The sequence below is a fragment of the Cervus elaphus genome, chromosome 15 (genome assembly GCF_910594005.1).
Source record: "Cervus elaphus chromosome 15, mCerEla1.1, whole genome shotgun sequence".
Lineage (NCBI taxonomy): Eukaryota > Metazoa > Chordata > Mammalia > Artiodactyla > Cervidae > Cervus > Cervus elaphus.
The window spans coordinates 68,732,968-68,755,949 of NC_057829.1; the positions used below are offsets into that span (position 1 = coordinate 68,732,968).

Below are 22,982 nucleotides of genomic sequence, written 5' to 3' on the forward strand. Positions count from 1 at the left end.
TTTTTTGGGCTCCAAAATCACTGCAGATGGTGACTGTAGCCATGAAATTCAAAGACACTTGCTCCTTGGAAGAAAAGTTATGACCCACCTAGACAGCATATTGAAAAGCAGAGATATTACTTTGCCAACAAAGGTCCATCTAGTCTAATCTATGGTTTTTCCGGTAGTCATGTATGGATGTGAGAGTTGGACCATAAGGAAAGCTGAGTGCCAAAGAATTGATGTTTTTTTTTTTTTTTTTTTTTTAGTTTTCCTCATGGTGTAGTTTTATTGTTTCTTCCACAATATTCAGATGTGCAAGAAATTTCACAAGAGAACAAGTCAGCAAGTTCATAAGAAGGCAGCAAATTCTTCACAAATCAACGGGCTCTTGAACCCACAAAAAGACAAGAAGCAAGTGTAAGGTTATAAAATGTTAAAGATGAAATTCCATCACAATGTACTTTTTTTTCAAGCTCTACTGGAAATTTAACACAAATATCAGTGTTAATTACACTTTGTCATGTATGATTTGAGCTTGCTTTAAGCTCATACACTGAAAGGAAGTCTCATTTCATGCACAAAATGTGTTGCATGCTTGGCTTCCTTAATAAAACTACAGTTGAACATTTCCAGTGCCAAAAAAAATATTCAGCGAAGCTAAACTACAGGAAAATGCAAGTTAGTAAGCTTTTGCTCGATACTTGACTAATAATATAAAATCATCAAACTATACTTAGAAATGATAAAAAGACATTGTTATCTTGATAATTTCATCTTAGTTTCAACACCAAACAGTAAAGAAAGCATCCAAGTTTCTGTTACAGTTTTCTAATTTAACTTAGTTGTGATGGTCAATATTTAGGATCAAAAGGTAACTGCCCCAATTCTATTTCAAGGTTTGCCATATGTCTTCCATTAGTGCGACCATATTTATGCCATTTACCTTCCCTTTTATAAGGTTGTGGCTGAGGGTGCTTCTGCTCTTGTTTTCGATGCCTGGAGCTTTCAATATTTACCATACGTTGCTTTTTATCTGGTCGACTGGGTCCATATGGAGGGGAAAAGGTGTGACCAAAGAAGTGTCTATATATATATCCATCCAACTTCTCAAATACGCCATCATTATCTACTTGATATTCCTTCATGTCTTTAAGATAATCTTTAACATCATTGACAAAGTCAGTGAAGAGCTTCTGATCATGTATAAAGACACCATTTAGGAAAAACTTATTGATGAAGTGATCAAGTTCTTTCCAGTGATGAAAACTATCCAGTTTTTCTAATAAATACCCTTCAATTAACTGTCTAAATTCATCTATCCTTACAGGATTCAACATTTTAACATTAAAAAGGTTAATAGATTCCTGTTGAGCACGTTCAAATACACCAGAACAAGCCTTTCTGAAAGAATTATAATTTCCACCACAGTCATGCTCAGCACTGCATTTCTGTGAATTTGTATTTTTTCCAAATTCTTCAAAATGAGGCTTTTCTTTTCTTCCCTCTCTCTGCATAGTAGGGCCTCTACTATTCTGGTTTTGTGTACGTGCCTTATACTGTGGATGTAAATATTCACTATAAACTGTTGTCGGTTTTTTAGCTGTGGCTTCTTTCGTAGCACCAAATCTTTTATTGCCTTTTTCATCAAAGATATTCTTGGTGGTATCTTTGAAATGCCTGAAAGTGGATTTAACTGAATCTGAGAATTTTTTCAGATTTTCTTTTACAGCTTCTTTAGCCTGTTTAATTTTTTCTTTATGATGCCTCACAAACTCCTTAGTAGAATTCTTCATTGCATCAAATGTTTCCTTAACAGAACCCAAAAATGTTTCCTTTGATTTTTTAGCTCTGTGGTTTCCTCTGTTCCCTTTCTTCTTTCCATCAGTTTCTTGTTTCTCATTTTGATCTTTTGCTTCAACATACAGTCTTTCCCACAAATCAGAGCGCTGCTGCTCGAAGGTGAGCTTGCGCTCCAGCTCGGCGAGTCTTTCCCGTAACATTTCTATTTCCTTTTTCTCAGTCACTACACTGGGCGAGTCTGGGCTGCCATATGAGTGACTGGAGCTTAGCTGTTGGAGTTCCACCCTTAAGGCCATGGTTATTAGTCGTTCTCTTTCTAGTTCCTTCCTGAGCATCTTTGCTTCTGCCAGTAGAGTCTCCCTTTGATTAAGGAAACTGTGTGTTTTCAGCTTTTCTTCTTCCAAATGCTGCTTAAGTTTCTGATTTTCTGTAATTAATTCAGTGCTTGTCCCTTTATCTTCTAATATCCTAATCTGTTCTCTTAATTTCCTTAACTCTTCCTGTAATGAAGACAAAGCTTTTTCTTCCTTCTCCAGAGATGTTCTTAGATACTGATTTTCTGTATCAAGGTTCTTTTTCTGAGTTTCAAAGGACATCTTCTCTGCTTCAGTATGGGTCCAACACCTTGCAAGGTTTTCCTTCAATGACTTATATTCTATTAGCGACTCTTGTTCCTGTTGACACTGGGAAAGATAATCCTTCATATCATTCAATTCATCTTCATGTATCTTTTTGACTAACTGTTGACGCTTCTGAATCTGAATTGTGCCATAGAAATGTCCAAATCCCATGCTGATCGCAATCACCAAAGCAAGTATAACACATTTATTGAGACCACTACTGAACTGCCGTTTACATAGCTCCTGAGGGGGTTCAGGCTCTTGTTCAGCAAGTGGCCTTTCTTCAGATTCTGAACTAGACATAGTCTTCTTTCTGGCACGACGTCGTCTAAAGGTCGGACTGGGCTGATGGCTGGTTTCATCACTGCTTGATTCGTCATCACTAGGCTGAGATGAAAATACCGTTTCTGGCTGACAAAACGTATACTGGCTGCTAGAGGAAGAGCCCATGTTAAAGTCTTCTGGACTCTCTGCTTCTTTAACAATTATTGCTTCTTCTTGATTTCCAATGTCTTTGAACTGTGGTGTTGCAGAAGACTCTTTAGAGTCCCATGGACTGCAAGACGATTAAACCAGTCAATCCTGAAGGAAATCAGTCCTGAATATTCATTGGAAGGACTGATGCTGAAGCTAAAACTTCAGTACTTTGACCACCTGATGCAAAGAACTAACTCATTGGAAAAGACCCTGATGCTGGGGAAGATTGATGGCAGCAGAAGAGGACAACAGAAGGTGAGATGGTTGGATGGTGTCACCAACTCAATGGACATGAGTTCAAATAAGCTCTGGGAGTTGGTGATAGACAGGGAAGCCTGGCGTGCTGCAGTCCGTGGGGTCACAAAGAGTCAGACATGATTGAGCAACTGAAATGAACTCAACATTAATATCTCCATTTCCCAGAAGAAGAAATTAGGAAGATTAAATTACCTGTTCAAGGTCACTAAACCAGCATATGACAGAAGCAGGATTCAAACACATGTCTGAGATCCTAACTGATGTACTATAATGCTTAACAATCAGAAGAGTCTTCCTTGACAATGGATAATTGGAAACTTAGCAAGTCTAACCCCTTTACTGTATTTGAAAAACAATCTCAGAAAGCTAGGCCTTCTGATTCTTATTGTAGTGTTGTGTATGGTCTAGATATGGTCTTTGTAACATGCTTTTCTAACCCACCCCCTGTTCTGCACCTTGCTAGCATTCCCCATAGCTGGTGAAGGCTCCAAGAAGTCTCTTGGCAGGGCTGGTGACTGGGCAGTTGCTCTGTCAGTAGTTTTTGGCCGGTTGTGTGGTGGACATGCCTTTCCTCCAACACTGCCCCTCCACATGCCTGTGTGCACACACACTCATACACAGAGCAATACTGGCTTCACATCAACTGTCTTATCCCAAATCTATTCTTGATGAAGCTATTTTCGGGGCTATGTTGGGGCCCCCATAAAAAATTTGTATGGGAAAATCTGTTTCAAAAAGGTTCAGCCTCAGCAGGAGTGTTGTTAGGCATTAGACCCACTCCTTCTAGAAACAGGCAGATAAAACTGCATAGTTCATTAGTAGCCTAGAGCCTCCAGGACATAAAACAAGCAAACACCAGTTTGACAAACATTAAATTCAACATCAAACAGTCTAGCAGGGGAGATGGCTTGCTGATAGGTGTCTTCTTGCTCCAAAAGCTGTACCCAGTTCTGGTTCAGACACACAGTGCAGTGCCTTAGCAGAAAGCTTTCAGAAAATGAGCTCAAGATGACAGAGGTGATATAACCTACCATGTAGAAGCTCCCAGGCTATCCTGACACATAGAGCCACATCCTAATGAGACCAGGGGCTATTTATTGACTCTTGTGACCTGGTAGTCAGAAGCCTGCTTCTTTGTCCTTGTAGAAGAAATATGATCTTTAAAGGAATTATGTAGGAGGAGAAGAAGAGAAAGGTCTAACAACATCAAAATGTATTTTAAATAATCTGAATAGAATTAATGAGCAAAGAAATTGGAAAAGTTAATTGTGCATCTTAACAACTCGACTGTCCCCTTTCATTTTTTAAGAAGGAGGGAATAATGCAAAGGCTGCAAGAGAAATAAGTAATGTATGCCCATAAAGGTGGTCATTTCTCTTGTCTTATGTTCTTCACATCATCCTGGACCTAGCAAGGTCCTGTAGCTGGAAAAACTTCTAAATGTCAATTCCTATGAAGGTGACGGCTCTTGTGTAAGCTGAATTTATTTCCATTATGACCCCTCTTTATTCACCAATTCCAATAGCAGCACCATTGACTCCTATGCAACAACAGAACCTTGATTTCTCAGGGACAGGGAACTGACATGAAAGATCTGCCTTGTTGGTGGGTATCTTAACTGGGAAACTGGGAGTTGAGTGACAAGGATTCATTCCTTTCCACGGAGAGGTATGGAAACTCCAAATTGTCTGAGGGACCAGAATAAGGTTTGCAGTCACATAAACTTGGGTTCAAATTCCAATTCCAGCATTTACTTGCTGTGTGTCTTTGAGCGTATGGCATAAGTTCCCTATGCCTCAGTTCCTCACCTGATTATAAATCAGAAAGCTGATTCATACTGAATAGTGCCTGGCATATGATAAATGCTCAAAAAATTATTAATATTTTTACCTTGTAAGGGTACTAAAAATGGTTTAAACAATAATAACAGTAATATATTTATTGTGGATATTGAATAGTAAAATGAATCTGAAGCGCTCATTACATGATAGATATTTGAACATGTTAGTTTCTACTTCTCTTCTCAGAAGCCATATGTCCACTTATGAATTCCAGAGACATTACAAGTTTTCTTCTCTCTGTGACAGAAAAAGGTTCAATATGACTCAAGGCCTTCTGGTTCCAATTTTGAGGGGCAGATTTCTTTCTCTCCTCCAAGACAAGTCATCATCCAGAAGCAAGCAGAAATGAAAAAAATAAAGGATATGTTGGTTTAGACTTGGTTACAGCAGGCATGAGAACAAGTCAGAAGAGACAGATGTGTTTAATGGCCAATGCATTTGTCCAAAGGAATCATTTTCACTGGCCAGGAGCCCAATTAAACCTGTAAAATGGAAATCCAGAAAATCAGATTAACGAGCCAGTCATTAGTGAGGAAAAGACCCAGCTAATTCTGTGTTTAGCATGACGGATGGGCCCAGAGCAAATAATTGGATGACATTTATCAAATGTAAAATAAAAGGTGTCACTGAAAGGGAAAGCGGTAATAATCGCTGGGATTTACAGTGCCAGCAAATTTGCTTGTAAGGAAGAGAAAAGTTCATCAAAATAGATTAATAGTTGCTAAACTTTATTCCTTCCTTGTGTGATTGCCAGAGAACCACACAGTTAATAGCAGAGAGGCAGCAAATGCACTAGGCTGGTATCATGCAGGGCTGGGAGGACTCTGCTCCCCAGGGGCAGCGCTAGAGCTTCTGTGTGGAGGGGAGTCCCTGGGACCAGCAGGGACTGGGCAGGGCTGGCGGGTGCTTCCCTGTAGCCACCGTTAGTCACTAAACAACAGAGAAAATCGAATCTGAAGGCTCTCCGGTTAAGTGAATGAATCACACTTCATTGTTCAGTTAGTTAAGTACTGACCTCCTGCCCTATGCCTGATATTTTTGGGGATGTGTTCATTCCTAGTTATGTGTTCAAGCATAGGCTGGAATTGTGCATGGCTGGGTCAATGAAGGGCTGTATGTTGTTGGACAAATTAGTGACCTCTTAGCCTCTATTTCCTGACCTATAGAGACTATATCCTCTATGGGTCAGGAATATATAATATAATGTATATGTGTGTGTGTGTGTGTGTGTGTGTAAATGAGGTATGGTTTAGAAACTGCTTACTGTAGCATCTTCCATGTTGTAAGTTTTCACTGCATGGTAATTACTGCTCTTCTTGTTTTTATTAACTCACCTCTTCTCTTCTAAGAAGACATCATTTTTAAGATGTAGCATCAATGCCATGATAGATTTTCTGGGAATGTAACTATATACACACATGTCAATTATAGAGATTTAAAAGAACATGTTTTTTTTTTTTTTTTAATTTTTTTATTAGTTGGAGGCTAATTACTTCACAACATTTCAGTGGGTTTTGTCATACATTGATATGAATCAGCCATAGATTTACACTTATTCCCCATCCCGATCCCCCCTCCCAAAAAGAACATGTTTTAAAGACATTGGAATCAAGGAAATGTAGTGCTGAAATTACAATACAACTGATGACATGAATAAGATGAACAGAGGACTTGTCAGTCACAGGAGGAGGAGAGCAGGTTTAGAGCCAAACTTTACTAGGTTCATACTTGTCTTATCTTGGGCAAGTCATTCCATAGACTCTGAAGGGTTGTCAGTGGGGTTAAACTATTAATAGATAATTTATATAAGGGCTACCTGCAGTTCTGGAGCATGGAAGATGAACCCAATTGATGACAATTTTATCATTATTTTTATCATCATGCATCCACTGATTGCCTGCCATGAGACCAGCATTATTTAGGAATTAAGAAGTTATAACCTTATAATAAGACATGGAGGGATCACTATAGGTATATGTACACCATAGGAGTAAATGTTGAAAGTGCTGTAGAAATGGAAATAACAAAATTCAGGAATTAAGAGGAGGGAGAAGTTGGAATGGTGCTGTCCACACCGAGGCCCGTGGACTCCTGGGCCTCGCAGGAGGTGTGAAGCCTCAGGCTGGCTTCTGCAGTACAGCCGGTGGCATGACTGGGATGGAGGAAGGGCTGCAGGAGCCCGCTGGGTGTCTCTGGGGGATGCTGTGATGTCAGAGGTAGCAGATAGCCTCTGCGCTCCTTGGGCCTTGTGCAGCCGTTTAATACTTCAGATTATTCCACGGTATTTCTGAAGTGTAGTTCCATCTTTATGATATACTGAAGTGCAAACTCTCCCGGGTGGTATGTGTGAGCTTAACAGAGAGAGAGAGAGAGAGAGAGAGAGAGAGAGAGAGAGAGAGGGAGTCTGTGCTTGAATAGGGCTATAACAGGCACAGCTGGGCTGAGTTCCAGCGTCAGTGGGACTGAACGTAAAAGGGGACCACTTTGCTTTCCTTCAACCCTCGGTAATTTGGAAACCCCACCGGCCTTGCTCTGTGCTACTGATGAGAAGTCTGGCGGAGCTGTCATCTTGCTCCTTATGGAGGTGACTGGATCTCTTGGGGAAAGGTGTTTTTAGTTGCTGAGTTCTGGCCAGCGTTAGTGCTGGGAATTGCCTCTTCTGATGCTGGGCTCATTCACTAAAGGTGAGGATGGTGAGGTTCAGGATGTCTTATAGAGAACTGATTTTTAAGCATTTGATAGGTAACCAGAGGATGTGTTCTGGGTTTAAAAGCTTTATCACTGGGCAAATGGTCTTCTTGTGGGGGTGATAAAAATGGTTTAAAACTATAAGAGGTGGTGGTAATATAACACTGTGAATATGCTAATTGTCACTGAATTGTACACTTTAAAATGGTTAATTTTCTCTTATGTGAATTTCACCTTGGTTAAAAAAAAAATTTATCATCACTAAACAGAAAATTCAGGAAGGTAGCTGCATCTGAGAGGGAGGCAGGGTTCAAGACAGGTGAGGAGCAGAGAGGCACAGAGCTGTTTGTCAGTTGGCATTAAAGTTCTGCTTCAGTGCTGCTCTAAGTGTGGTCCCCAGACCGGCAGCATTCAACATCATCTGGAAACTTATTAGAAAAGGCAACTCTTGGACCCCACCCAGACTGATTGAATCAGAGGCTCCATGGGTGGGGCCCACAGTCTGAATTTTAACAAGCTTTCCAGGTGATTCTGGTGCATCCTGAACTTTCAGAACTACTGATCTGCTTCTTGGGTCTGCAGGTATGTTTGCATGTGTTAGTTTTACAATTAAAAGTAAAACCAAATTAAAGAAGCAAATAAATAGCAAACTAAAGAAGCAAATAATTGCCAGGATTAATGGTGACTGTGTTTAGAACCAAGGGTTACATTTTAACCAGATTCTATGCAATTGAGATTTATCTTAAAAAGAAAAAAAAAAAAAAGTTCTCTGCAACCCGTTGATCTTAATCTGTCAACGTCCCACCTCCAAGTTGACAAAGAACAACATAGATTCAGAACAGATGTCTTACCCAGAAAAAGCAAAAAAAAAAAGGTCTTGGAATACAAGACAAGAGTGATTCTAGTTAGAAAATAGAGATGTGAGGGCAGCAATGACCATTAGGCAGAAAGCTGGTCTCTCCTATTGGTTTCCAGCCTAAGTCTTTGCACCAGGTTTTTTTCACAGCTCTGCCCTCACACTGACTGGAACATCTGCTCTCCCTGGCAGCTCGTGGTGCCTGCTCTGTGGGCTTCCAATCTGCACAGGTTAAGGAGGAGCCACAGGAGATGCCATGCCTCAGAGTGAGGAGCGATGGGTGGCTTTCACTAGAAATGTAACAACCTCCCACTCTCAGCAGCCGCTATGGATGGGCACCAGGGTTGGACCAGATTTGGGGGACTGGCCTGTCTCCAGCAAGTGCTGGGGCCTTAGTGAGCACAGAGCCTGTGCCCCCAGTAATTGCCTCCTCAGCACAGAAGCCTGGCTGCTATTGTCTCCCTGCTATTTTCTCTGAACAGGCTATGTTGTCTTCTCCTGTGAATATTAATCTCCCCTGAGTTAGGGTAATTGGACCAAGAGCAGCCATCTGCAGAGCTATGCCATGCTGGCAGGCTTTCCAGCAAGTGCAGGCCAGAGGACCATTTCTTGCTGTGGTTTCTGGGTTCCACTAAGAATCCATCTTTTCTCTAGTGGGGTTTCAGACCTTGACGTCACCAGTCATGAACTAGTAGAACTGAGATTCAGGCTTAGGATTTCTGATTTTCAAATCCAGAGTTCTTTCTTTGACTTTTGATGCCTTTAATTAACTTGCACATGAAAAGAATCAACAAGTATCTGTTCAGTGCATGGATTTGTAAAAATAAAGGGGAAAAAATGTGCTCAGATGGGAAGTGAAATTAATTGCAAAGTAACAAGAACTTTGAGCAATAGTAATTATCCAGATTCAGAAAAAAGTTTCTTTGATAATCATGTCATCATTGCAATGTATTAAAAACTGTTTTTAAAAAAAGAATAGAATATGTAGATCGTGAGTATAGCCCATATCAATAGTTTCTCTGTTTTCTGTTGAAAATGTTTATTGTGTATGAATTCAGAGCATAGTGACCAAGTAGAGAGCCCCTGCTCCCCCAGATGCTTTCCCCAGCCATGGGGAAAGACTGCTGGAATTGCTCACTTATTGTCTAAGTGCTGTGACATGGGAGTAACTTAGGGTGCCGTGGGATTGGAGGATCAAAGGCAACAGGGAATATTCCCTTAAAGGTTGTCACAAACCTCCTGTGGTTATTGATGGAGATCCACCTTGCACTGGATCTGTAGCCCCATCTGACCTTTCTGTGTTTCCCCATTATCCAGGTAACAGCTGGTGGAAGAGCCAGCTACTACGTGTCCTACCGGAGAGAGGCCTTCGCTCAAATAAAGCTGCCCAAGTACTCGCTGCCCAAGGTATTCATCACCTGCTGCCCTGGGGCCTGCCAGACAAAGCGGCAGGGAGAGGCTGTCTTGTTGGGCTGCGGAAGGTTTGATCCCTTTCTGGGAGACAGCAGGCATTCAGCCTGACTTACCACTGAGGGTTTGGCCTCTGCTGATGTCAGTGATTCTGGGTTCTGTGTTCCCCTCCCAGCAGGATACCCAGGCAAGAGTTTTGATTTCCTATGACTCAAACATACAGTATAACCTTGGGTCGTTTCCCAGGACTGGTAGTGAAAGGAACACTAGCTTTGGAATCTCTTCTGTGTGTCCCTGTCTTTCACAAGGGCCTTACTGATGAATAGAAGGCCAGACTCAGAATGGCCTAGGTAGAAACTTTATATGCACACACACATATATGTGTGTGTGTCTGTGTGTCTGAGAGAGACTGTAGCTGATGGGTACATCCTACAACTGTGATCCTATACAATGGTCCTAATAAAGTCAATTACAGATGTTATAGAAAATGATAAATTAATGCCCATGGCCCCTGGGGCTACATATACTTATATATATGTAAGGTGCACAGGTGAGTCCCATGTCTTTTATGCTTTTCTCTACATTTTAATGCTAAATATAAATGCACTGCTTGTACTTCCACTCCCTTCTGCCGCAATGAGTAATTAAAAAGGAATAATTTACTATAATGTTAATATCGAATCATGGCATTTTAACTCCTGTTTTGGAAAATCATGACACTTACTCTGTGGACCTCATCCCTTGTAAACAGTGGCTCCTGGGAGGAGACAGATCTTAGAACGTCAGTGTGAACATGGGCAGGCTTTAATTGAATCACCTATTGAGGATGCAAGCAAATTTTCAGGTTGGACATATATCAAATGTAAAGTTACAAAGACTTAGCTCTCCAAGCTGATGCTAGGAAGCATATCATGAGAAGTGAAATGAGTACAGAGGTAGAATGGATTATGAGATAAGAAGGTAGATAACCATCTACCCCTAGTTGCTTTTATCCATTCATTTATTCATATAATCATGCACATATTCATTCATTTTTTCCCTTCCTTTATTCACCCATTGATCTTGTCTTCCTTCCATTTAGGTTTTTACTCAGTGCCATGCATCAAACTAAGCTTTGTGGTTAGAATGGTAAATAAGACACAAACATTCTCTACCTTCATAAAGTTTGTATTCTGGTAGAGATGGTAAACAAGCAATTGTGGGTATGAGAGGTGTTAATAGGCACAGAAGTTCAAGGTCCATTGTGACATGATGGTTGAAGCTCACCAAATACGGGTAGTGAGGGCTAGTTTTCTAAAGAAAGTGATGCTTAAGATGATCCAAGGAAGATGAGTTAACCCTGCAAATAAGTGTTCAGGAAGCTGGTAGAAAATACATACACTGGCCCTATTTTAAGAGAAGGCTTCCCAGGTGGCGCTAATGGTAAAGAACCTGCCTGCCAGTGCAGGAGATGTAAGAAATGATCCCTGGTTTGGGAAGATCCCCTGGAGGAGGAAATGGCAACCCACTCCAGTATTCTTGCCTGGAGAATCCCATGAACAGAGAAACCTGGTGGGCTACAGTTCATAGGGTTAAAAGAGTCAGACACAACTGAGGTGACTTAGCATGCACACACGTGTGCACATGCTTTATTTAACAAACTAGAAGGCCATGTCAAGGGAAGGGGTTGCATAGAAGAGATGGAGACTTTGGCAGGGATCATAGTAAGTAGCCCCAGGGGCCACAGGCATTAATCTCTCACTTTCTGTAACGACTTTGTGATTGACTTTATAGGACCATTGTATAGGATCATGGTTGCAGGATGTACCCATTAGCTATTCTAAACCCAAGCAGGAAAGAGGTACCCTGCTCGCAGAACATGAAGAAGGGGAAGTTCATGATCATGAGAATGACCTTTAGCAGCAATCTGGTGATTTCCATGTATTGGCTCAGGAAAAGAGTCTCAGGAACTTTCTAAACCACATTCTCCATGTAGCACCTATTGTGTTTCTTTATGTATGCCTATTTTATGTATTTTTAACCTTCTCAGGAAAACAAACAGTTTGCTCCCCTGGGCAGTGTGGCTGCAGGTGGGAACAAATGAAGCCTGGCATCGATCACGACCCTAGAACACTCCATTAATGATTAGCAGCCCCATGGCAATTTACTGTGATGGACTACCACCCATGCAGCTCCTTTGATAGAACTTCATCCAGAACAGCTTCTCATTAATATGAGGGCTGCTGTGAAAATAGCTGGATGGTTATTGATCCCTTTTATTAGTCGGCATTGACCCGGATTTTTGTAACCTCAGACTAGGATGTGAGGACAGAGTGGGTGGAAGGAGATTGGTTCTTTCCATTGTTTAAAAATTGAAATGGCTTTTAAACAAGTTGTTGCCATTCCAAGTAGTGCCACAGCTGCTGCTGGGCATCTTGCTTAAACACAAAAACACAGAAAAGCTCCCTGTCATCATTGCCCTCACACCCCTACTCCCAGTCTGTTCAGAATATGCTCTCCTGGGGCACTCCTTGGCTTTGGAATGTTTTGCAGGGAAGGAAATGAAGGCCATTAATAATGAGCAGCTTTACTAGGGGCAGCAACCTCGTGCTGAGTCTTCCATGACCCAGCCCTTGGACATCGAGTTGGCATTCTCAGGCCACTGTAATGAAAAGCACGCACCCGCAGAGGGCTTGGAGCCAGATGATGGGAGCCCTGGCAGCCTCGGGAAAACACAATGGAGCTCATGAAGAGAATGAACAGAAACCAGGGCTTTCGTTCCAGCTCTGCCACCTGCTCATCTATGAGCCCAGATCTTCTCATCTGTGAAATGGGTATCATAATACCATGTGGCAAAGTTGTGCAGATGCAGCAAATGACTTGTTGTTGGTAAAGCATAAAGTGCTGGGCAAGTCTAAGCAACACTTGTGATCAGGGGAAATACTGCTGATGCTCTTAGCCTGCCAGGTGAGTTCCTGGTGGGATCATATCCCAGGCTTCCCTTGCTTTCAGAGTTGCTTGCCTCACTGGACCACTCTGAGTCTCATAGACCTCCACTTGTCTCTTAGATTCTGGACTTATTCTTGACTTCCTATTCTAACAGTCATTTCTGCAAGAGAAAAAAAATTGTTTTTTGCTGGTTTATTTTTACTTGGAACTCAGTTCATTGATGACAATGTTGAACTTGACTTGCACTCCAAATTCCTGGAAAACAGCAACATTTAGTAAATCCTCCTACCCCTTTGTGTTCCCTAACATGGTTTACTGCAAACCCCCCACCCCTGCTTTCTCTTAAATGTTCCTCGTGTTTACCTTTGGCAAGACCAGATTCCTGTCCTTTTCCTCATAAATGATTAGCTGAACCATTTGTCCCCACCGACCAATCTGGATCAAATGCTTGTTAATTCAACTGGACCAAATTTAAGTCTGACTTTTCTTCTGAGAATCACCTGACCTTAAGGAAAACAATTTCCTGTCTGCCTATTCACCTCATTCCCCACAGTTAATTCCAGCCTTGCTTTACTTCTCCTAATACAAGTGATTCTTTTCTGCCCTCACTCTGGGGGTGCTTGCAGACATTTTGATCAGAGTGCTTTTCCTATTACAATAGTTTTTTTCAAATAAAATCTCTCCTTATCTGAGCCTGGGTTTGTTTCTGATAGTAGAAACCCCACTTTTTTCTTCTGGTTTCCTTTCCTGGATCCCCTTCCCTTGACATTCTTAAAATGTTGATGTTCCTGAGTTCTCCTTGCATCTGCTCACATGAATCCTATGGTTAATCCCACTTTGAATAATGAAAGAGGAGGGGGGAAATAAGTTTCAGATAATTTATTATAATGATAGTGATAATAACCATTTCCTTAATTTCCTTAGGATTGTTTTCCTTAATTTTTGCATTTCCCCAAATGCTGATTTAGCCTTCCTTGCTGTGTCACAGCCTTATTTCCTAAAGAATCATCTGTAGTTCTAACCTCTTTTCTCACTTTTATTCACTCTTGAACTTGCTGCTAGTTCAAGTTCTCCCATATCCATCTCTCCACTATTCCACTAAAACTCTGTTAGCCATTGTTACTGCCTACATGCCAAATCCAACCAGACATCTCCATATCTTTATCTTTTTTTTCTTTTTTTAAACCTCTCTGGTGCATCTGACACTGGTGGGAGAAAAATTAATACTTGGTGTGTAGATTCCCTTTGACAGGTTTTTTTTTTTTTCCCCTGATTTCCTTTCCTGGATCCCCTTCCCTTGCTATCCTTAAAATGTTGATGTTCCTGAGTTCTCCTTGCATCCTTCATGGTTCCTGAGTGACCTCATTCCTTCTCTTCATACCAATGAGTTCTATATCTATAGCTCCTATGCTTATCTGTGTATTAAATTCTGAACTGCATTGTTAACTGCCTGTTAGAGGTACATCCCCTTAATGGTCCCATTTAACAACTGAGCTCAGAGTCTCTCCCTTTGGTCCCTTCTATCTCCTCCCTCTCACATGTTTACTTATTTACTCCATTTATTTACTCAGGAAGCTTTTCTTGGATGTCTAACACATGCTAGATACTCTGGTAAGTGCTAAAAATAAACTAATAAATAAGGGAGACATAGCTTCTGCTCTCTGGGAGCTTAGAGTCTAATGAGAGAGGCAGACATCACACAAGTGATGTTCAATAGATGTGATTATCAATCTTGACTGTAATGAGTACTCTAAGAAAAAATAGAAAATTTTGTAATTCAGATATCTGAGATATTAAAGATATGGCCTTCTGCCTTAGCCCCTGTAGATGCCATCTCGTTACTACCTCACCAGTTCATTCCATAGGGTTTTTATAGAGAATCTACTTCCTCAGTTCAGCCCTTGTGCGCCCCTGCCTAGATGGTTGCCATGACCTTTTAAGGCTTCTCCTTGCCTCTAGCATCGCCCCCACTTAAATCCACTTAAATCTTCACAGTGCTTCCACACTGAATATTATCACGTAGAGAACTCGATCATCTTAAACAAAATCTATGCATTAACCAACTCTAATCCTCTCCTTCTGCTTCAAATCTTGTGTCAACTTTGTACCCTCTTCAGGGTAGAACTTCACTGTACCATACAGAACCCCTTGTAATGTGACCACTCTCTATCTTCATCATCCTCAGCGGAAAATTGCCTTCAGGCTCTTCTAGGTTCCATACAATCCCTTGAATGCTCCATCCTCTCTCTCACCTCTAAGTCTTTGCACTCCTTTCACCATTTTCAGGATGTCTGTTGTAGTCCTTAGTCAAGTTTACAAAAGGCTACACAAGTTTGTGATGTCTCTACCACCAAGTGGACATCTTCTTGAAGCCAGGTCCTATTTTTTGTTCCTCTCTGTATTTATATATGGTGTTTGGCACAAGAATGAAGTTATATTGGGCCCAGGTTAAAGAAAATGTTTCAATAACACAGAGGTATTTTTATTATTATTCACCTAGGAAGTTGTAAGTTTAGATTTTTCAAAAGACAACTATGATTTTTCCTAGTGACTGTATTGGGAAGGTGTAGAGGGAGTGTTATTTATAATCATTTAAATAAGGAAGTGACACATGCTTTGAAATTAGATTGGAGTAGCAAGATGAAAGAAATAAGTTTTATTGTCATTCAGATTCCTATTGGACCAATTTTAAGTAACAATGCTTTTTTGTTGTTGTTTTTCTGGGAGACTTAATATTCTGATTCTTGGTTGACCCCTGTTCAACTCTAAGACTTGTTAGGAGAGGTGACACATCGTTCAGAGTTTTTCAAAAATTGACACCCTAGATTGCATGCACCAGCATCATCTGGAGGGTTGTTCAGGTGGTAGAACCCTAGGTTCCACACCAGATACACTGAATCGGAATCTCAGGCATTGGATCCCATGAGTCTGCATGCTCTCAGGAGCTCCAGGTCATACTGACGCACACTGCATTATACACCCATTGGTAAGGAGTTTAACTTCTCTAGGTAGTCTTAGGCTCAAATCTTAGTAACATAATTTATTAGCTAAGTGGCTTTGATTAGCTAAGGAATTCTCAAAGAGAAATCCCTTAACTCTATATACTAGAGAGTAGACTCTCATCCTAGAGCCTGGAATTCCTGCTCACCAGGTGACACAGTCCCAGTGTAGGTCTAAACTAAGATGCACTCACAGCAAATCTGGCTGCTTCTAATCCTGACCATGCCCTGGTGTTTTAAGTTGCTTTTTTTCTGCACCCCCCTACTTCTTTTTACATTAGTTTAGTCTAAAATAACTTAGCTCATTCATTTTTATGACCAAAACATCTGGGGAAAGCCAAGCATTTCTATTACATTTTTAACAGGGTAAGTGAATTTAATCCGAATTTCCTGCAGCTGCTATTTCCCCTCCTACTGGGTTCCTGGGTTTTCATTCCACACCAACACAACATGACTTCATCAGACGGCTTTTAAGAGTGAGCCTCGTTTCCGTTTTCAAGCACCTCCGCAGGAACCTGCGATTCTACAAGGTGTGTAAACACAAAGGAGCAGAGCAAGTGAGGGCTTAGTCAAGGTGACCTCGGAAGTCCAAGGCTAGAGGCTGAGATTCCACAGCGGATCTCCAGTAAAAGATCCAGAACTCGCCTTCTTCCTTTTCCCACCTCAGAGCTGTCCAAATCAAACGAGTTTGCTTCTTTTTAAAATCAGCTCGGAGGAGCTCTCCATGGTTCTGATATTCCAGCCATGGCTGCTCCTGTTTTTGTTGTTGAAACCATTTCTGGGAAAGGTTGGTCAAATAAGGTAAAGGCTAGATCTACCCTGCTTGCTTACTTACTGCCACTTCACTTGCTTGTGTCCCTGTCACCAGTACTTTCTGCATCAGTGACAAGGATGTCTCTCTTTTGCTTTTCCAGCATGCTATTACTCCTTGGCATATACACTTGTATATTAATAGTTATTCATTTTAAAATTTACTCTTGTTTTGTCAAATGTTTATCCAGGTCAACATTTCCTCCTGACAGTATAAGTTATTTAGGTAATGACTTGAGTTTGTGATAATATTTGTACTATTCGTAGCCACATATGCAAACTGGGTTTTGAAAACTATTTTGAATTCTGAACTATTAGAAATGATTTTAGAAATGATCCAGTCACTTCTAAATACAATTAGAATTAGGAATTAGGAATACAAATTAAAGTGGCTTCAAGGATAAAGATGGTAACATTAATATATAAAGGCAGATGATAGGAATCTTTGGGTATGCAAGGCTAAGACTTCAATAAGTACTGACTCAATCTAAAATATTACATTTTCAGGTATATGGTAGAGGCTTGGCCAAACCAAGGGTTTCTCTGGTGGCTTAGAGGTAAAGAATCCACCTGCCAATGCAGCAGATATGGGTTCAATCCCTGGGTCAGGAAGATCTCCTGGTGAAGGAAATGGCAGCCCACTCCGTATTTTTGTCTGTGAAATCCCATGGACAGAGGAGCCTGGCGGGCTTCAATCCATGGGGTTGTGAAAAAGTCAGATAGGACTTAGTGACTGAACAACAATAGCAATAATAGTCAAACCAAGCAATTGTGATTCATATTCATTTCATGGGTCATTCATTTGCAACTTCTGGTTTAGAGGGTCTGCCTGCAGTGCAGGAGACCTGGGTTCGATCCCTGAGTCAGGAAGATCCCCTGGAGAAGGAAATGGCAACCCACTCCATTATTCTTGCCTGGAGAATCCCATGGAGGGAGGGGCCTGGTAGGCTACAGTCCATGGGGTCACAAAGAGTCGACACGTCCGAGCGACTTCACTTTCACTTTCATACACCTAGGTAGAAGCTAACAATTAGGTTAGAGTCGTGTCACAGTGGTTCAAACCATGGTTTGACTACTTATGAGTTATATAATCTGAAGCAAGTTGGTAAACCTCCTGTGTGCCATATTTTATTTCTTAGCAAAATGGAAATAATCATGCTACCTCCACTGTAGAATTATTTGGATTTTTTTAAATTGAAATAATGCATTTAGATGACTTAGGGTATGCCCAAATGTTAGCTGTTTTTATTGGTAGCTTAACCTCTTCACTCTGTTCAGTGAGAAAATGGAAGCTCAGGGAAGCTGACACACCCAATATCATACAACTGGCTTATAGTAGAACACTATTATGACCCAGAACCCTGAATTCAAGGTTAAATATCCTTTCCTCTATAATCCATGGATTTCAATTATTATTCTATTAGCAGTAGAACCCCCCCACCCACACTATTATGACCCAGAACCCTGAATTCAAGGTTAAATATCCTTTCCTCTATAATCCATGGATTTCAATTATTATTCTATTAGCAGTAGAACCCCCCCACCCACACTATTATGACCCAGAACCCTGAATTCAAGGTTAAATATCCTTTCCTCTATAATCCATGTATTTCAATTATTATTCTATTAGCAGTAGAACCCCCCCACCCCCGCCCTTCAATCTATTACTCCTAAAATATTACACAGAAATCCATGACATAACAAATCTAAGTAGTGCTGGTATGTTTGAAACAGATTTGGAAACCCAGAGCCCCACCCGTTGGCTGTGCCTCTGGGCCACCCTTCTTTCAATCCCCATCTGAAGATTCCCAAGAAAGGTATGAAAACCACTGTCCTAAAAATGTTGAAACCATAAATTAAGATCGAGTGAAGGGAGAGGCCCTGTCTTTTTTTTTCATGTGTGGGTTTCCTCATACAAGGTTGTATGTCTCTGTTAGCACTAACACCAACTTTCAGTTATAAAAATAAAAAATGAAAGTGGATAAATCCCTTGAAGCCATGGAAAATGATACCCACCAAAGCCCCTTACACCCATCTTACTGTCACTTAGCAAGGAGCAGAAATCATGAAGCTCATACTTTATAGCCTTGGCCCAACAAAGAATTGTTTAACATTGCCTATAACTCAAGCTTTTCCTCAGCCATTTCATAAGTCATGGTAATTACTCTGGGTCCCAGTGGGCAAGGAGATATGGAGATCTGCTGCCTTACGGGCTTTCCATCTTCTTACAGGACATGCACATCATTAGTACCAATGAGAACCAAGTGTTTGCAGCGGTCCAGGAATGGAACCAGAATGACACTTACAACCTCTACATCTCAGACACACGTGGGATCTACTTCACCCTGGCCATGGAGAACATTAAGAGCAGCCGAGGTCTGGTGGGAAACATCATTATTGAATTGTATGAGGTATGTAGCCAACATTATCCTGCACTTGAATCTGCCTCTCTTTTTCATGAGTTCTAACAATATGAATGCAAGCGTTGGAGTCATAAAGTCCTGAGTTCAGATATCAGCTGTGCACTTAGCAGTTGTGGTGATTTGGGGCAAGGGACTTAACTTCTCTGTGGCTCAATTCCCTCACCTGTAAAGTGGGGATAAAACATCTATCTCATAAAATTATTGTGAGAAAGAAGGATAATGTTTGCAAAGCACCTTGTGTGGTAGTTGACTCAATAAGCCTTCAACAAATGGTAGCTAGAATCAATGTCTTAAATATAGCGTGATTACAAGCCAGACATGAAGGTACTTGATGTCAGTTCTCTCTTAAGTACCCTTTTCAAATCTGTGCTTCTTTCTATGAAGTCTAGGTGGAGGGATTAGTACTATTTATAGGCTTTAAATTATTTGGAAAATCATGTTTTATGAGCAACTTTATAAGAGAATAAGCAAATATCAGTGGTAGGAGTGAAGGCTCCTCTAAAATGCCACCAGATGCCAACACCTATGTGTGGGAAAGAACCAGCCTTGACTTAACATTGAAATTTTCTTTTTTTTAAATATGATCACCTTCATTGAGTTTATAGATAGATAGATATACGTATTTACACACACACCAGTCAAAGAATAATTTATCTAGGAAACCAAGTGACTCCATTTAGAGACTATATTAAGAAAGCAACCTAATTGTTTGAGTAACCCTAATGATATATTGCATGTCTATACTTCTAGTAGCAATGTATGTGATCTTTCTCAGGGAAAGTACTTGGCTGACCATTTCAACTAGATGGATTGATTGGAGCAAAGTAGGCGTGTCTCATTATCTCCAACATTTACTAGTAGCTTGTGATCAGACCCATAAATACTGTGCTGGCGGAGGTCATTCATTCACAGTTGCCTCTTGAGGGTGGTAGCTGCAGATTGCTTGCAGAAGCGACTTCCATGTGAGTTTTCCCCTTTGAGAAGTGGGAGTGGCTGTCAAGAGAGATGGGTGCATGGACTTCTGCTTTACAGTGGTCTCGTCTGAGCTTCTCATGTCAAAATTCCAGTATCCCCTACTCTGGTATCTAAGTTGGTTGCTCATTTACTAACAGTGATGGAAATATATAAGATCCCAATTATTTTACAAGGTAGAAGGAGGATTGCAAAAGGGCATGGGGTGAATAGAAGTATATGAAAAGGAGAGACATGAATGTCAGGGAAGAAATAACCTGATTTTCTAGGAAGTAGACCAGTGCTGAAATAATTCCCTTAGCAACAAGATTCCAGCTTGGGAAATGACCTAGATTTCTTCCCAAAGTTGTAAAGACCAGTAGAGATGACTAAAGAGTGTAAATGGCTTTGAGAAGCTTACATTTTCATGCCTCTAATCACACCAGGAGGCAGAACTATACCTTTGTTATTGTTCAGTAAGTCGCATCTGTGGGAAGGTTTGGATGAATGTTCCCAGGATGGAGGCCATTCCTGTTTGCACAAGTAAGCCTATAGAGGTAAGAGGATTATTCATGCTCCTGTGGTCAGAGCCCATTAAGGGAGGTAGACGTCGCTGCAGATGACCTTTAGTTGAGAAATTCCTGTTTCTCAGACTCTGCTGATATGGTATAGAGTGCATTTTGCCACTGTGCTGTTCCTTTTCCTAAAAAAAAAAAAAAAAAAAAGGTTCCTGAAACTCTTTGGTCATTTAGAACAATCAGACATTCTGCTCTGGAGTATGAATCAAAATGAAGAATGTGCCAAGATACATGTGATTTTTTTTTTTTTTTATCTCGGCTGAAGTTGGTCTTGTTGAGGGGAAAAAAATTACATGGTATCATTGCGTTCACATAGAAGCAAGATATATCAGGCAAGGTAACTGCTTTAGAACCAATTCTGTTGTCCTTGTTCTTCCTTCATGATTGTGTCCCTGTATTGTATTCAAGTCCATGAGGAAAGCAGGAAAGACAAGGGTCCTTCTCCTCAGGGAGCTTGCAGTCTAGTTTGTTGGGCTCTGAAGGGGTCCATAAATGAATTTCCTCTTCTTCCTGCCCAAGAGTGAAAACAATAGAGATAGAAGCAAAGGGTGAGACAAAAGGAGATCGGATGCCAGCTTTATTGCTTTTAAAAGCATGAAGGAGGAGGTGTTCTTGGTAATACTGCTCCCCAGAATTGAACTCATCCATCCAGTCTCAGGCAGAACCTGTGAATCAAAAGCTCTCATATGGAAGCCTGTCTCCATAACACCACAGCCTTGTGATACAGAGGATGTGATCTTTGCAGGCAGATTCCAAAAATAGTTGAGTTAGGGATGCACTGCACCTGCCCAGTTCTTTTTCTCAATGTTACCAATGTGACTATCAGTATGTCTGCTCTCAGGAGGAAGAAGGGAAGAAGTGGAATGTCAAGAATGACATAAGCCAAGAGTTAGAGAGATGGTATAAGTTTTTAAGTCCATGAGCTAACCAGTCTAATTGTGTAGACTAGACGGTTGTCAGGTACAAGAATGAATGCTGGATAAGAAGTTGGGATTCAGATTCTAAAAGGTGTTTAATGCCAAGGGAATAAATTGTATCCTGACACTATCTGGACCATGACCATATTGAAGATTTTTAGAGGGTGATGCTGTTTTGCACCTGGATATGCATTCTGTGATTTGGAGATAAAGCTCAATTTAATTGGTCTCTAGGGATCATTAGACTTTGACTTTCTTCACTGGAGATTCTCATAGAAACTGAGATTGTGTACCATATGGCCAGTTAACAAAGACACTATAATTTTTGTGGACTCTAGATGCCCTTGAGTAATGCAGCTGGAAAAAAACAGCATGCTTTTTACATTCAGTTTTATTTAAATTAACACACTTTTGTGAAGTGTATTTTGTTTGATGAGGCTGGTGCATGAGACCATCTACTGGAAAGATGTAAGTAACTCTGATAGGGTTGTGATCATGGTCTAATTTGTATGAGAGGTATAATTCCTGTATGTTTTAGAATTACTGTAACAGTAAAGCTAATTCTAACTTGATGAATCTGGGGAGTCTTGCAGATGAGTAGGTTTAAATGATGAATTATTGGAGCATGGGAGTAAGGCATGCCTGAGTTCCAGCATGAGAAGAGAACCAGAGTCTGATGAGTAGAGGTACATTTTATTTTATGTGAGATGACCCTGGAAAATAATGGGGATAAAAATGTAAAGATGCTAGGAAAGAGCTTGACTAAAGAGCTTGACATTTATTCTCCAGGCTACTGTATCTCTGTTTTCTCTTTACATCTAGCAAATAAATATATGCATGATTTAGTCCCTGTGCCAAGTTAATTCAAAGATTTATATTCTAGTATAACAGGGTATCACACCTGTTTTTCCTTGTCTGAGATGCGTATAGTTAACACAGATGTGAATTGGCTGGAGCTTACCATGGCCACTTGAAGCTACTGGTGTATCATTCTGTCTTCTACGTGAACCTCTTCTTGACATTGGAAGGGGAACAAAGAAAGTAAGAATTTATTTGAGAAATTTACCTTCTAGTCTTTGGCACTAAGAGACCTTGGAGACCAATGGGGATCAACCTCATCCAACTCCATAAAATCTACAGGGAAATATTGTTCATTTCCTGGTCTGTTGGAGCAGTTTACTGCTAACGAGGGACTCTTGTCCACTCCCTGCCTCAGAGTGCAGTATTGTCATGGCTGTAATTACACAATCAGGGGAGAAAATAATTCTTGAAGGCCAAATAAGAATCTCTTTAAGATAACAGAGCCCATTCCATCCAAGGTTGAGGTTGACAATTAATGTAGTTCATTATGTGTGTTCACCCTTACTCTTATGACATTCTTTTCATGTAGAGTTCTGTTGTTGTTTTTTCGTATCTCTAAATATAAACTACATTTCTTCTTAGT

At 40.7% G+C, this 22,982-nt stretch overlaps 2 protein-coding genes across 2 annotated transcripts in view; one reads left to right on the plus strand and one right to left on the minus strand.

Moving 5' to 3' along the window:
- SORCS3 (sortilin related VPS10 domain containing receptor 3) overlaps positions 1 to 22,982 on the plus strand; it is a 619,852-nt gene that overhangs the window by 490,006 nt on the left and 106,864 nt on the right. Inside the window, exons 8-9 of the mRNA XM_043926232.1 lie at positions 9,840 to 9,929; positions 18,901 to 19,080. Coding sequence (XP_043782167.1) covers positions 9,840 to 9,929; positions 18,901 to 19,080 — 270 coding nt within the window. The remainder of the gene's footprint in view (positions 1 to 9,839; positions 9,930 to 18,900; positions 19,081 to 22,982) is intronic.
- LOC122709151 (cell cycle progression protein 1-like) lies at positions 249 to 2,933 on the minus strand (the record flags this gene model as incomplete). Its single annotated transcript, XM_043926289.1, has 2 exons — positions 249 to 369; positions 926 to 2,933. Coding segments are annotated over 2 exons (2,025 nt in total), but the record flags the coding sequence as incomplete, so codon positions are not given.